This window comes from Carcharhinus amblyrhynchos, unplaced genomic scaffold (assembly GCF_965287045.1).
Source record: "Carcharhinus amblyrhynchos unplaced genomic scaffold, sCarAmb.v2.hapA chromosome_210, whole genome shotgun sequence".
In the NCBI taxonomy this organism is placed as follows: domain Eukaryota; kingdom Metazoa; phylum Chordata; class Chondrichthyes; order Carcharhiniformes; family Carcharhinidae; genus Carcharhinus; species Carcharhinus amblyrhynchos.
The window spans coordinates 224,388-239,281 of NW_027649950.1; the positions used below are offsets into that span (position 1 = coordinate 224,388).

Consider the following 14,894-nt stretch of genomic DNA (forward strand, 5'->3'; position numbering starts at 1 on the left):
CTATCCCCATATTTGCCCCACTAATCCCCCTAACCAGCTGGAGTACTGTGTGCAGTTTTGGTCGCTGCACTTATGCAAGGATATTTTGGCCTTGGAGGGAGTGCAGAGGAGGTTTACTAGGCTGATACCGGAGTTGAGGGGGTTGAGCTATGAGGAGAGGCTGAATAAACTAGGCTTGTACTCGTTAGAGTTTAGAGGAATGAGGGGAGATCTCATTGAGACGTATAAGATGATGAATGGGACGGATAGGATAGAGGTGGAGAGACTCTTCCCGCTCAGAAAGGACAGTAGGACTACGGGGCACAGCCTCAAGATAAAGGGGGGGGCGGTTTAGAACGGAGTTGAGGAGGAACTTCTTCACTCAAAGGGTGGTGAATCTCTGGAATTCTCTGCCTGTTGAAGTGGTGGAGGCTGCCTCGCTAAATATTTTTAAGACGCGGGTTGATGGGTTTTTGATAAGCGAGGGGATTAAGGGTTATGGGGAGAGGGCGGGAATGTGGGACTGAGCCACGACAGATCAGCCATGATCTTATTGAGTGGCGGGGCAGGCTCGAGGGGCTAGATGGCCTACTCCTGCTCCTATTTCTTATGTTCTTATGTAACCTACACATCCTGGGACGCTAAGGGGCAGTTTAGCCAATCCACCTAACCCGCACATCTTTGGGCTGTGGGAGGAAACCGGTGCACCCGGAGGAAACCCACGCAGAGAAACTTCACACAGACAGTGACCCAAGCTGGCGATCGAACCCAGGTCCGTGGCACTGTGAGGCAGCAGTGCTAACCCACTGTGCCACTATGCCGGGTGTTGGGGGGGGGGTTGGTGATAAGGATAACAAATGTTAAAATAAAAAGAAGATGATATAAAATAATGATGGGGGTGACTTCAAGTTTGACACCCAAGCAATCTTATTCCTTGCCCTTTCTTACAGATCGCAAGGCAGCAGCAACAGCTACTACAACAACAGCACAAGATTAACCTCCTCCAGCAACAAATCCAGGTCAGAGTTCAGCCCCTTTGGCTTCTATTGTTATTGATGGTTTGTGATGTGTCAGAGCTGGAGTAGAAGGACCTCCTGAACGATGACCACTGCAGAGAGGTTGTGGCGAGGGGAGAGATTGCTGCAGCACTGGGTGACACAGTGGCACAGGAATTAGCCGTGGTAAATGCCTGGGGTCACCGCAGTAGGGCGGAGGGGAGGGCCTGGGTGGGATTTTCAGCAAGTCGATGCAAATGGGCCGAATTGCCTCTTTCTGCGCTGTAGAGAGTCGAACCACTCGCAATGAGTTTGAACAGGAAGTGAGAACATGTTCAGTATTCTGCGGGCATGCAAATACCTGCTGCTTTGCATTAGCTCTCATTGCAGGCGGCACGGCGAGCCAATTCACCAGGGATTCCTGCTCAGACACTGGGCTGGTGCTATGAATCTCTCAGTCAGGTTGTCCTCACAAGGCTGCACTTTCTGCTTTATCTCCCCGCTTTCCTCCCTCTTCTTGCTCGGGGGGGTAATTTTCCACAAAAGATTCAAAGCACTGAATTCCTGCGAAAAGGGGAGTAACTACCACTGTTTTTTATTTAAGCAGGATTTTCAGAATGAACCTCCCACGCTCTGAGCATTGCCAAGAGTGGAGATTGGCGCATGTGCGGTGGCCCCGCACTTCCCAAACGCTCCGCGAGCCCCGATTGCTGGCCTCCAACCTCCATCCCCTCTGAGGCTGGCTTGCGTGATGAACTGGGCTTTGTTCACAATCCTTTGTAGTTTCTTGTGGTCTTGGACAGAGCAGGAGCTCATACCAAGCTGTGATACAATAGAAGACTGCTTTCTATGGTGCATCTGTAAAAGTTAGTGAGAGTCGTAGGTGACGTGCCAAATTTCCTTAGTTTTCTGAGAAAGTAGAGGCGTTGGTGAGGTTTCTTAACTAAAGTGTCGGTGTGGGGGGAGCAGGACAGGTTGTTGGTGATCTGGATACCGAGAAACTTGAAGCTCTTGACCCTTTCTATTTTGTTCCCATCAACGTAGACAAGGGCTTGTCCTCCACTATGCTTTCTGAAGTCGATTATCTCCTTCATTTTGTCGACATTGAAGGAGAGATTATTGTCGTCACCAGATTCTCCATTTTTACTCCGTCTCATCATTATTTGAGATCGGACCCACTATGGTGGTGTCGTCAGCAAACTTGAAAATGGAGTAGGAGTCATAGGTGTATAAGGAGTATAGCAGGGGATTGAGGACACAGCCTTGTGGGTCACCGGAGTTGAGGATTATTGTGGAGGAGGTGTCGTTGCCTATCCTTACTGATTGTGGTCTGTGGGTTAGGAAGTTCAGGATCCACTCGCAGAGGGAGGAACTGGGGCCCAGGCTATGGGGTTTGGAGATGATTTTGTAGGAATAATGGTGTTTGAAGGCTGAGCTGCAGTGGATAAATAGGAGTCTTACATATGTGTCTTTGTTATCTAAATGTGCAAGGGTTGAGTGTAGGACCAGGGAGATGGCGTCTGTTGTGGACCTGTTGCAGCAATAGGCCAACTAGTAGATCCAGGGAGGCCAGAATTGATCTGTGCCATGACTAGCCTTTTGAAGCACTTTGTAATGACGCATGTCAGAGCCACTGGACAATAATCATTAGTGCACACTTTTCTTTGGTACTGGGAATGAAGCAGACAGGGACCTCAGATTGTTGTAAAGAGAGGTTGAAGATATCTGTGAATGTCACTGCCAGCTGATCCATGCAGGATCTGAATGCACGTCTGGGTATCCCATCAGGGCCAGTCGCCTTCTGTGTGTTGACCCTTGAGAAAGCTGCTCTGACATCTGCAGTGGTGGCCCCAGATACAGGTTCATCCACGGCTTCCAGGGTGGAGGGCGTGCTCTCACTGACCTCTTGCCTGAAACGGGCTAGAAACCATTGAGCTCGTCAGGCAGGGTTGTATGGGTGCCAGCGATTTTACATGCCTTCATTTTTGTAGCCTGTAATGTCTTGCACACCTTGCCATAGTCGAAGGGAGTTGATGTGGCAAGCCTGGGACTCTAGCTTGGTCTGGTACTATCTTTTGGCATTTTTGATGGATCTCCTTAGATCGTATCCGGTGCGCTGGCAATGCCCAGGGCCCCATCTTAAACCCAATCTCCTGAGGGGGTCTGCCTGGCCTCTGTTTCCCCCAGTGGGCCACCAGCTCCCCAGTAATGGGGAGCAGTTGTAAACCCCACTGGAGACAACCACGCCTTGTGGGGATGGGGTGGAGAGTGCTAGAAGCCTCAGGCCCACTGAAGAAATGGAAATGGCAATTTAACAGAAATGGAAATGAGAAATGTTGGAGCCGGATACACACAGAAGCCATGATGCCCAGTGGGGAACCCATAAAACGACCTGCTAGAGCAGCAGGCTGGCGGAATTGCCCCCTTAATGTTTCCGCCATTGCTGCCCCCCTACTCTTGCCCCCCCTCCACCGTGTTTGGATGATCTTCTGAAACACAGACTCCCGAAGACGCTCCTCCTTCAAATTCCAACTGTGAGTCTAGCAATGAGTGCTGATGGGATATTTGACCATGAGGTACAATACAGGCAAGTCCACCCTTATCCTCGCCCAACCCTGGCGTGGTGGCACAGTGGTTAGCACGACTGCCTCACAACACCAGGGATCCGGGCTTAATTCCTGACTTGGGTCACTGTCTATCTGGAGTCTGCACATTCTCTCCGTGTCTGCATGGGTTTCCCCCAGTTTCCTCCCACGCTCCAAAGATATGCGGGTTAGATGGATTAGCCACGCTAAAATGGTCCTAATATCATGGTGATTAGGAGGGTAAATATATGGGGTTACTGGGATAGGGTCTGGTGAGATAGTATTTGGTGCTCATGTGAAGGGACAAATGGCCTCCTTCTGCAGGGGGGGTGGAGGAGGAGGATGAGAGAGAAGGGATGGGGCAATTTTACTGCCTTGGCATCCCAACCCCTAGCAATAAATAAACTCAGCATGTTACAAGGTGAAACTGTGGATTCTGGAGGGATCCACTGCGAGTATACTAGCTTAGCTGTGGGAATCCTCATCCCTTATTTCCGAAGAATATGTACTACTCTCAGCTTGTTTTTGACTTTACCCCACCCTTTGAGAAGACCATCTGGAGTGTTTGCCAGGGCTCTGGTGGGTGACTGCTAAGGTCGACCTGCACCCAGAAGGTTCTTCTGTAAATTGAACAGATGAGCTTGGGACTTCCTGTCCTTGAATTTGTATGGTTTTGGAAAGAGTCACTGTTTTTATTTGCTGAGCAATCCCTGTGTCAACCTCTCCCTGGACTGGGAGTAAATATCAAACTCCTAAGTGAAGCCTTGGCGTGTCCTTGCAACCTTTCCTTTAGCCAGCATGAAATCCCGGGTTTGAACTCTACGTAGAAGACTTGCTTCAGAAACAGAATGCCAGGCATCTAGGCTGCGGGATGAGACCAACTCCATCACAACGGTTTCACAGATCATAGTGCAGAAAGAGGCCCTTCGGCCCATCGAGTCTGCACCGAACACAATCCCACCTAGGCCCTACCCCCACATCCCTACATATTATGCCCACTAATCCCTCTAACCCATCCATATAGTGCGCATATTTTTACAATTAATATTAATTCATTTGTGGGACATGGGCATTATGGGTTGACCAGCATTTATTGCCCATCAAACTGGCTTGCTAGGCCATTTGAAAGAACAGTTGAGAGTCAACTACATTGCTGTGGCTCTGGAGTCACGTGTAGGCCAGACCAGGTAAGGGTGGCAGATTTCCTTCCAAAAGTGAACCGGATGGGTTTTTCTGACAATTGACAATGGTTCCGTGGCCATCAGTAGATTCTTATTCAAATTCTATCCCTTGCCGTGGGATTTGAACCCCAGAACATTGGCTGTGTTTCTGGATTAATAGTTTAGCCACAATACCTCTAGGCCATCACTTCCCCAGTGGATGCTTAGTGCGGCAGTTTGAGAGATTCTACGATGCTGTCTATGGGCCTCTGGCTGTTGGTTTATCACCGGTTTTCTGTGCCGACAGCTCAACACTGCATACTGAGAAAGCCCAAAAATGGCAGAGCGTTTTAATCACCTCCACTATCATCTATCAATGAAGAAGCGATCAATATTCTGCCACAGGTTACTATTGACTGTTTCCCTGCTCACCCTCCCATGCTGTTTGAAATGAGGGAAACATTCAAACTCCTGTCAAGTGACGAAAGCCCAGGATTCCAGTCCAGCTGGGGTCTACCCGGCTGGAGATCAAGTAATTCGCTGAACTCTTTCAGTCGATGTGGAACCATCCTGCAAGAACACAAAGATGCCTTCATTCTCCACCTGTACGAAGGGAAAGGAACTTGCCGGTCTTGCATCAACCCAAGAGGAATCTCACTCCTCTCCCTCACTGGCAACAGCTTCACTGGAATCTTTCTGAACTGCTTAGTGCCACATCGGCAGCGGGTTCTGCCACAGCTGCCGTGCGCTTTTAGCAAAGGCTGAGGAGCAACTGATGTGGTGTCTTCACTTAGACAGCTCCAGGAGAAACGGCAAGAGTAGAACATGGATCTCTACATGGCCTGACCAAGGCCTTTGATACAGACAGTCGCAAGGGCCTTGGGAAAGTAATGGAGGAATTCAACCGCCTTGAAAAATGCATCACAAGAGTTCCAGAACAGCATACTTGAAGATGTCCTCGATCATGATGATGCCTCTCTAATTTACATTCCTTCTCAAAGACAATCCTTATAACCTACCTCTTTGACCAAGCTTTGGTCATTGGGCCTAACATCTCTTCCTTCCTATTTTGTTTGATAATGCTCTGTGAAATTCTTTGGAATGCCATCTTACACTAAATATTTTATCTTTAGAAATATATCTATCTCCTTCTTGAAATCATTCAATGATTCAGACTCCACCGTGCTATGGGGCAATGAGTTCCACAGATTTACCACCCTCTACGAGACCCTTATCTCAGTCTTAAATCTAACACCTCTCAGCCTATACCTGTGATCTTTTGTTCCAAATTGCCGCATTAGAGGAAACAATTGGTCTACATGTACTTTTATCAATCCCTTTTATCAATCCCAGTCTTTAATGGAGTTGTTGTTAGTGCCAAACCCCTTCAACATATTTCTCTCCGCTGTGTTCTCTGACACCAACCAAGATGTTGACCCTGGCATCACAATTGGATTTTGCATGGACAGGGAGCAGCTCAATCTGCGATGACTCCAGCAAATGGGTAGGCCTTTGAGGATGTACCTTGTTTGCTGTTGACTGCGCACTAGCCTCTGATTCAGAGCTGGACACATAGTGTCGCATAGAAACTCAGATTATTGTGGATCCAAACCACATTCCAGGGACATGGGCCCAGAGTCTCGGCGAGCACTTCAGTGCAGAACTGAGGAAGTGCTACATTGTCATCGGTGCCTCCTTCAGATTCAGCCTTCATTCCAGGCCCAGCCTATCCCCTCGGATGAATGTAAGCCATCCCATGGCAGTAATCGAAGGAAAAGAGGCCTTCAACTTGTAAATCTTGTTATCTTGGGCCTAGTTGCAGGGGCCTGAAGCTCTGAAATGACCTCCCTACATCACTCTACCTCTCTAATTTACATTCCTCCTCAAAGGCACTCCTTACAACCTACCTCTTTGACCAAGTTTTGTCATTGGGCCTAATATCTCCTTCTGAAGTATCCTACTTTGTTTGATAAAGCTCCGTGAAATGCCTTGGAATGACATCTTACATTAAGTATTTTATCCTTAGGAATATAGTTATCTCCTTCTGTTTCAAGAATGAGTTACTGATTCGGGCTCCACCACACTATGGGACAGCGAGTCCCGCAAATTCTCCACCCTCTGCATCTCAGTTCTAAATCTACCATCTCTCGTGCGACCTCTTGTTTGAAATTACCCCCATATGAGGAATCATTGGGTCTACATTTACGTTACCAATCCTTTTTAAAATTTTACTTACTTTGATCAGATCCCCTCACATCCTCCTAAACTCCAGTGAGTACAAGCCTAAACTGTTTAATCTCGCTTCGTACGTCAACTCCTTCAGCCCCAGAATCAACCTGGTAAACCTCCTCTGAGCTGCCTCCAATGCTTCTCAAGTAAGGAGACCAAAACTGGACGCAATATTCCAGATGTGGTCTCACCAATACCCTGTACAATTACAACAACGCTTCTCTAATTTTATACCCCAGACCCTTTGCAATAAATGCCAGCATCCCATTGCCTTTTTTATTACATGCTGCACCTGCATACCAACTTTCTACGACTCATGAACAAAGACACCCAGATCCCTCTGCCTGGACGCATTTTAAATCTTCTTTCCATTTAAGTAATAATTTACCTGTCTATTTTTTTTCTGCCAAAATGGACAATCTCACACTTACCCATGTGAAACTCCATCTGCCTAATTTTGACCCATTCTCCTAGCCTATGAATATCTATCTGTAAACTCTTTATCTCCTCTTCACTGACTGCTTTCCACCTAGTTTAGCATCATCTGCAAATTTTGCGATGTTACACTCTGTCCCTGCTTGCAGACCATTTATATCGATCTGCAGAAGTCGCAGGACAAGGGAGGGGGCCTGGGCAAGACACTTTGTCAGAATGTCGGTACAGACTTGACGGGCCGAATGACATCCTTCTTCATTTTTGGAGGTCTATGATCTCGTCGTGGTTAGTGGAATCCTGCTCGTGCTCAATCTATGCTCTGGACATTAACGCAGTTCTTCATTGGCTGTCATGCACTTTGGGACATTCTGAGGTGATGAGAGGGCGCTACATAAATGTAAATCAATCTTTTCGGTCACACCCACCAAAACCATCGTGACAGGCTTTGATTTAATATGCGCCAATCGGCACTGAACTGGAACTCGGTGCGTTGTTGCCTTGACAGCGCAGGTCATTGCAAGGTTAAGTCACTGAACCGTACTCAAGGAATCGTGCTTCTGTTTTGAATGTTATTCCTGAATTTCACTTGCCTCCGTGGAGGGGGTTTCTTCTGCTCAGGCTTCGTGCCCGCGCTTTGCCACCCTCCCTCTCCTCTCGTGACAGTGGGCAGAGACTGGTTTTCCTTCAATTTCCCCCTCCAATGAATTAACTCACACCTTGCCTCTGAAGATCCAGCAAGTTGGCACCGAGGCTGGCACTGCCTCTGAGACCCTCTGATATGACGTGATTGCTACTTTACCTACGAAACATGCCTGTCTGGCCAAACACCCCCAACAAGAAAACTGTCGTGGAGAAAAAGGCTGGGCTGCTGATCAGGTGACCAAGTCGCCCTCGATTTTAGCGGAATGACAGAGCGTGATTACCGAGGGGACGCGGACGAGCGATCAGGGTCTGGAAACGTGTCAACAAAGGCTGGACAAGTCGTTGTTGCATTCGCCAGCCTGATTGTGAGCATGGCCTTTTCTTTTTAGGTCCTCAGTAACACACAGGGAGTCTCACCACCACCTTCTCGAGGGCAACTAGGGTCGGGCAATAAATGCCGGCTTAGCCAGCGACACCCGTGTCCCACGTGATTGAATTTTTTAAAAAAAAGAGACGATATTTACAGTCTCGCCTGCTACGATCGCCATGGCAAACAGGACAGGGAAGTTCTAGTCATTGAGTCTACAGGTCAGCGTACCAATTTCACAACTGGCTTTTCAAGTCAGCTATTACGGTGAGCGCCAGGGAAAGCCGAGCTCAAGTCCGAAATACTGATCGTTGATCCTGCAGTTATCTATCACTCCCAGCAAGGAAGCACGGATAGGAGAAGGAGATATTTATTTGCTGCTTTTATCAGACGCAGGAAGTATCAAAGTGCTTTACGGCCAATAAAATACTGTTCAAAGTGTAGGCGTGGATGTTATTGCAGGAAGCTCAGCTGTTTAAAGCTTAAAGTTTATTTATTAGTGTCGCAAGTAGGCTTACATTAACACTGCAATGAAGTCACTGTGAAAATCCCCCCCAAAGTCCCGACACTCCAGCACCTGTCTGGGTACCCAAAGGGAGGACTTAGCATGGCCAATGCATCCGACCTGCATGTCTTTCGGAGACGAAACCAGAGCGCCCGGCGGAAATCCGCACAGACATGGGGAGAATGCGCAGACTCCACACAGACAGCGACCCAAGCCGGGAATCGAACCCTGGCTAACCACTGTGCCACTCGCGTAGCAATGTGTTGATGGGCAACTCCTCTGTTTTTAGCGAGGTCCATTGAGACTGGGGAATGACCTCTGACCTTCTTCACCACAACGCAGGGAGATCTTTCGCCTTCACCTCAAATGACAGGTGGCCTTCTGTTTAATGCCTCGATGTGACCCTGGTTTTAGTGGCACGGTCACCCCCAAATCAGGGTGGATGAGGCTCGCAGAATGGCATTCCCCGTTGGCCTCAGGCACGATCTTATGAGCCTCGGGTGGGCATGCTGGTAAAATCAGGGCCCGCACCTCCGACAATGCAGAACATCCCAGCGTAAGAAATCGGACCAGGAGGAGGCCATTCGGCCCCTTGAACATGCTCTGCCATTCAGTAAAATTGTGGCCTTAATTCCTCACCTCATCCTTGAGTGCCTTGAAGCACAAAGTTCTGCTTCACTCAGCCTTATATTCCATGAGTCAGCCACCACTGCTCTCTGCGGAACAGAATTCCGAGGACTTAGTGATGCTCAAAGAAGAAATTCTTCCTTGTTCGATGGGGGAGCCCTTGTTTTTAAACTGTGCGCTCCCATTCTAAGTTCCCCCGTGAGTGGGAACATCCTCTCAGCATCTACTTCTCAAGCCTCCTCCAAACCTTATGTGTCAACAAGATCACCTCTCACTCGTTGAGACAGAGTCGGTCACATTGCTGTGGGGTGGCATGGCACAGTGGGCTAGCACTGTTGCCTCACAGCACCAGGGTCCCAGGTTCCATTCCCAGCTTGGGTCACTGCCTGTGTGGAATTTGCATGTTCTCCCCATGTCTGTTTCCTCCCACAGCCCAAAAGACGTGCTGGTTAGGTGGATCAGCCATGCTAAATTCTCCCTCAGTGCACTGGAGTGTGGCGATTAGGAGATTTTCACAATAACTTCATTGCAGTGTTAACGTAAGCCTACTTGTGACTAATAAATAAATTTTACTTTTTCGGCCTGGAGTCAAATGTAGGCCAGACCGGATAAGGACAACAGATCCCTTCCCTAATAAGAACATAAGAAATAGGAGCAGGAGTAGGCCATCTAGCCCTTCAAGCCTGCCCCGCCATTCAATAAGATCATGGCTGATCTGAAGTGGCTCAGTTCCACTTTCCCGCCCTCTCCCCATAACCCTTAATTCCCTTGTCTGTCAAAAACCTATCTACCCGTGACTTAAATATATTTAGCGAGGTAGCCTCCACCACTTCAATGGGCAGAGAATCCCAGAGATTCATCACCCTTTGAGTGAAGAAGTTCCTCCTCAACTCCGATCTAAACTGCCCCCCCTTATCTTGAGGCTGTGCCCTGTAGTCCTGCTGTCCTTTCTGAGCGGGAAGAATCTCTCTACCTCTACCCTATCCATCCCCTTCATTATCTTATACGTCTCTATAAGATCCCCCCTCATCCTTCTAAACTCCAACGAGTACAGACCCAGCCTATTTAGTCTCTCTTCATAGTCTAACCCCCTCATCTCCGGTATCAGCCTTTTGAACCTCCTCTGCACTCCCTTCAAGGCCAAAATATCCTTGCGCAAGTGCGGCGACCAAAACTGCACACAGTACTCCAGCTGCGGCCTCACCAGTGCCCTGTACAGTTGCAGCAAGACCTCCCTGCTTTTATATTCTATCCCCCTTGCTATAAAGGCCAGCATTCCATTCCCTAAAAGGGCATGAGTGAACCAGAGAGGGTTCTTACAGCAGTCAAGGATAGTTTTATGGTCATCGTTACTGTGACTAGCATTGTATTCCAGAATTTATCAATTGAATTTAAATTCCACTAATTTCCGTGGTGGGATTTGAACCCGTGTCCCCAGCACATTCGCCTGGGCCTCTGGATTACTAGGCCAGTGACATTACAGTATGCCACTGGGAGTGCCATTCAAGATAATAAACTGTCCCCGTTTCCTGATAACTTATCCATTACAGCCAAAGCAAAGCAGTTTTATGTTACAGCCCGGGAATCCTTAAAAGTCGTTCGCTGCTTGCTTCTGGATATGCTACTGTAGAGAGCATGGAAATGGAGACTGCAGGACTGTACTCTTTTTGGCTTGAAACCTCTCTGCTGTAAATCATTGTGCGTCAGCAGCAGCTGTTTCCATAAAATTTTAAATGTTGACTCACATTATTCACTGAAACAGCCCCAGCTCAGAAAAAAAAAAGACAAATCAAGTGTTTCCCATGACTTTGCAACCTTTCCCCAAACAACTGAGATCCCAGGCCTGCAACTCAACAATCGCTTCTCACAGAAGCCAGCACAGCTGATATCCTATTGCTTTCCAGCAACGGGGCCTCGCCCACCGGCTGCAGATGAAACCTCTGGGAACTCCTCCGAGCACAAACGAGTGCCGTGCTTCTGCTGCAAGTTTCCGGACATTGCCTCAACTTTGCTGCTTCAGAAAGCGACCACTTTGGGCTGCTGTGCTGTTGAACAAGGGGGTGTGCCGGAGAAAGGGCGGGAATTGTTACTGAGAATGGAATACCCCTCACCCGCCAAAGCCCCCGCCAACCTCCCTCTCCACCCCACCCTGCCCAATCCCCAAAACTAGCCAAGCACGTCCAAATAAACAAAAAAAAGTGGACACATTGGCCGGAATTGTCCAGCCGTCCTCGCTGACGGGATCTTCCAGTCCCGCTGACGGCAAACACCCCGGGTCTTCCGGCAGCTGGAGGTGCATGGAATGGGAAACCCCATGGACGGGATCAAAAATCCCCCCCACAACCCTGTTGTTGGCCATTGGTGGCCCCTGCTGTTTTGAAAGACGCTGGGGCTTGTGAGGGGGGGGGTTGGCACAAAAAACATCAAAACACCATCTACCTTTTTTTGTTTTAAGTCAAAATATTCTCGTCATAAACCTCAGAAACCAATAGTTATAGAGCTTTTGTATGCTTGGGGTTAGGACCATAGAACCCCCACAGCGCAGAAGGAGGCCTATTGAGTCCGTACCAGCTCTCCCTGCCCTATCCCCACAACCTCATGTAATTACCCCACTAATCCCCCTACCCTGCAGATCTTGGGACACTAAGGGGAAATTTCACGCGGTCAATATCCCCAACCTGCACATCTTTGGACTGGAAAGAAACCGGAGCAGCTGGAGAAAACCCATGCAGACACGGGGAGAACGTGTAAACTCCACACAGTGACCCAAGCTGGGGATCGAACCCAGGTCCCTGGTGCTGTAAGGCAGCAGCGATAACCACTGTGCCACCCTATGCTTCCTATGCTGTGTTTCCTTTGTTGTGTTTCTTTGGTTTTAAAGTTTAGAATATTTGTATACGGGCACTGTGTTTGCAAATCAGTATTTGTGTCTGTCTGCTTTTGACTTTCAACAACAAGGGAAAAAGATGACGAAGACTTGCATTTATATGGAGCTTTTCACAATCATTGGCCATCTCAAATGAAGTACTTTTTGAAGTGTAGTCCTTGTTGTAATTTCGGAAACACGGCAGCTCATTTGCTGAATGCAAACTCCCACAAACAAATTTTCTTTCTTGTGGTGTTGTTTGAGGAATAAATATTGTCCTAAATACCAGCGAGAACCCTGCCACTGTTCTTCAGAATAGCTTAATGGGATTTTTCATATCCACTCGAACAAAATCACCAAGGTCTCAGTTTAACATCAGAGATGAAATTCAGTGGCCGGAATTTTACCAGCCCACCTACCACAGGAATCAGAGTGGGCAAAGGCATGGGAAGGTCCATTGACCCTTTACGGTTTTGGGACGAGCAAGGCTGTAAAATCGCACCCAGCAGCTCCACCAGAGAAATGCACCTTTAGGACTGCACTGGTGTGTCTGTATTACATTTTTGTGCTCAGCCCTGGGGTGGGATTTGAACCCAGAACCTTGTGAATTAGAGGCAAGTGTGCTACCAACTGAGCCATGGCTGACATGCACAGTTAATGGTCTTCTTTGTCGCTGAAATTCAGTGGCCCTTTTCCCTTCCCTTCACCTTTGGGTCAAGATTCCTCCAATATTCCTCTCCCAGCCTAACCCTGAGCTCGCATCTTTCTCTCCAACATTATTAAAGCTTAAAGTTTACATATTTATTAGTGTCACAAGTAGGCTTACATTAACACTGCAATGAAGTTACTGTTAAACATTGAGTTTAAAAATTGGCAAGTCATGTTGCAACGTTATAGAATCTTAGTTAGGAATATAGTGTTCAATTCTGGTTACCACAGGCTTTGGAGAGGGTACAGAAAAGATTTACCAGAATGTTGCCTGGTATGGAAGACATTCGCTAAATAGTTTTAAGACGCAGGTTGATGGGTTTTTGATAAGAGAGGGGATTAAGGGTTATGGGGAGAGGGCGGGAAGGTGGAACTGAGCCACGACAGATCAGCCTTGATCTTATTGAATGGCGGGGCAGGCTCGAAGGGCTAGATGGCCTACTCCTGCTCCTATTTCTTATGTTATGTTCATTAGTTATGAGGGGAGGTTGGAGAAACTTGGTTTGTTCTCATTGGAACAATGGAGATTGAGGAGCAATTTGCTAGAAGTCTACAGGATTATGAGGGGCATGAACAGAGTGGATAGTTAGAAGCTTTTATCCATGGTGGAAGAGTCAATTACTAGGGGGCATAGGGTTAAGATGTGAGGGATAACGTTTAAAGGAGATGTATGAGGCAAGTTTTTTTTTACATAGAGGGTGGTGGGTGCCTGGAACTTGTTGCTGGGGGGAGGTAGTGGAAACAGATACGATCGTGATTTTTAAGGGACATCTTGAAAAAAATACATGAATAGGATCAGAGTAGAGGGATATCGTTCCTGGAAGGATGGGAGGTTTTATTTCGGACAGGCAGCATGGTCAGTGCAGGCTTGGAGGACTGAAGGGCCTGTTCCTGTGCTGTAATTTGCTTTTACTAAACAAGTAACATATTAATTAAGGTACGCTGTGACTGAAATGCTGTTTGAATAATACAAGGAACATCCATTACCAAAACAGGAAGTTTAGTTACTCTCAAAAAAATGATACAACCAGACATGATAGAATTTGGAAACTTTTTGGAGTTTTTCTATAGTTGTCCATTGTCTGTACTGTCTTTCTGACTCAGTATCCTTCTATTAGATAGCTGGATAATTCTCTTAAGAGGTATTTAAACTGACAGAAAGGAACACTGGCCGTTTGACTGTCTGCTCTGGCCTCTCGAGGTGTTCTTTCAAGAGGTTCTCTTGATAGTGTCTCTGGAAAAGCCTGTTGCTTTGGCCTTTATTTCTGTGATGACCTCAAATTTTCTTACACCACAATTGGTTTGATGCCGTAAACACGAGCAAAATTCAAATGTGATAGGCTTGTAGTACTTGAGTGTTTCTTTAAACTCATAGGCTAACACAAATGCAAAATCCTGCAGAGCCGATTACCAAGGCGATCTTGATGCTTTTGGTCTTTTTGTAACAAAACTCAACAACAGCTGTTTTCTTTCCCTTTAACATTTTTATAATTCTTCTACATCTTTATAACCATCCTTTATATTTTTACAAACTCAACTTCACAATACAATTCACCAGCTTAAACATCCACTCCCTCCACCACCAGAGCACAGTGGCAGCAATGTGTTTACCATCTACAAGGTGAGCTGTAGCAATTCACTCCCAAACCCATGAACTTTACCATCCAGAAGGACAAGGGAAACAGATGTCTAGGAACGTCATCAGCTGCTAATCACTCCCATCCTGACTTGGAATTATATTGCCGTTCGTTCACTGTTATTAGGTCAAAACCCTGGAACTCCCTCTATAACAGCAC

At 47.4% G+C, this 14,894-nt stretch overlaps 1 protein-coding gene across 1 annotated transcript in view; it reads left to right on the plus strand.

Annotated features, from left to right (window-relative positions):
• LOC145338879 (transcription factor SOX-5-like) overlaps positions 1-14,894 on the plus strand; it is a gene marked incomplete at its 3' end in the record, with an annotated part of 172,861 nt that overhangs the window by 111,271 nt on the left and 46,696 nt on the right. Inside the window, exon 7 of the mRNA XM_080183282.1 lies at positions 930-998. Coding sequence (XP_080039408.1) covers positions 930-998 — 69 coding nt within the window. The remainder of the gene's footprint in view (positions 1-929; positions 999-14,894) is intronic.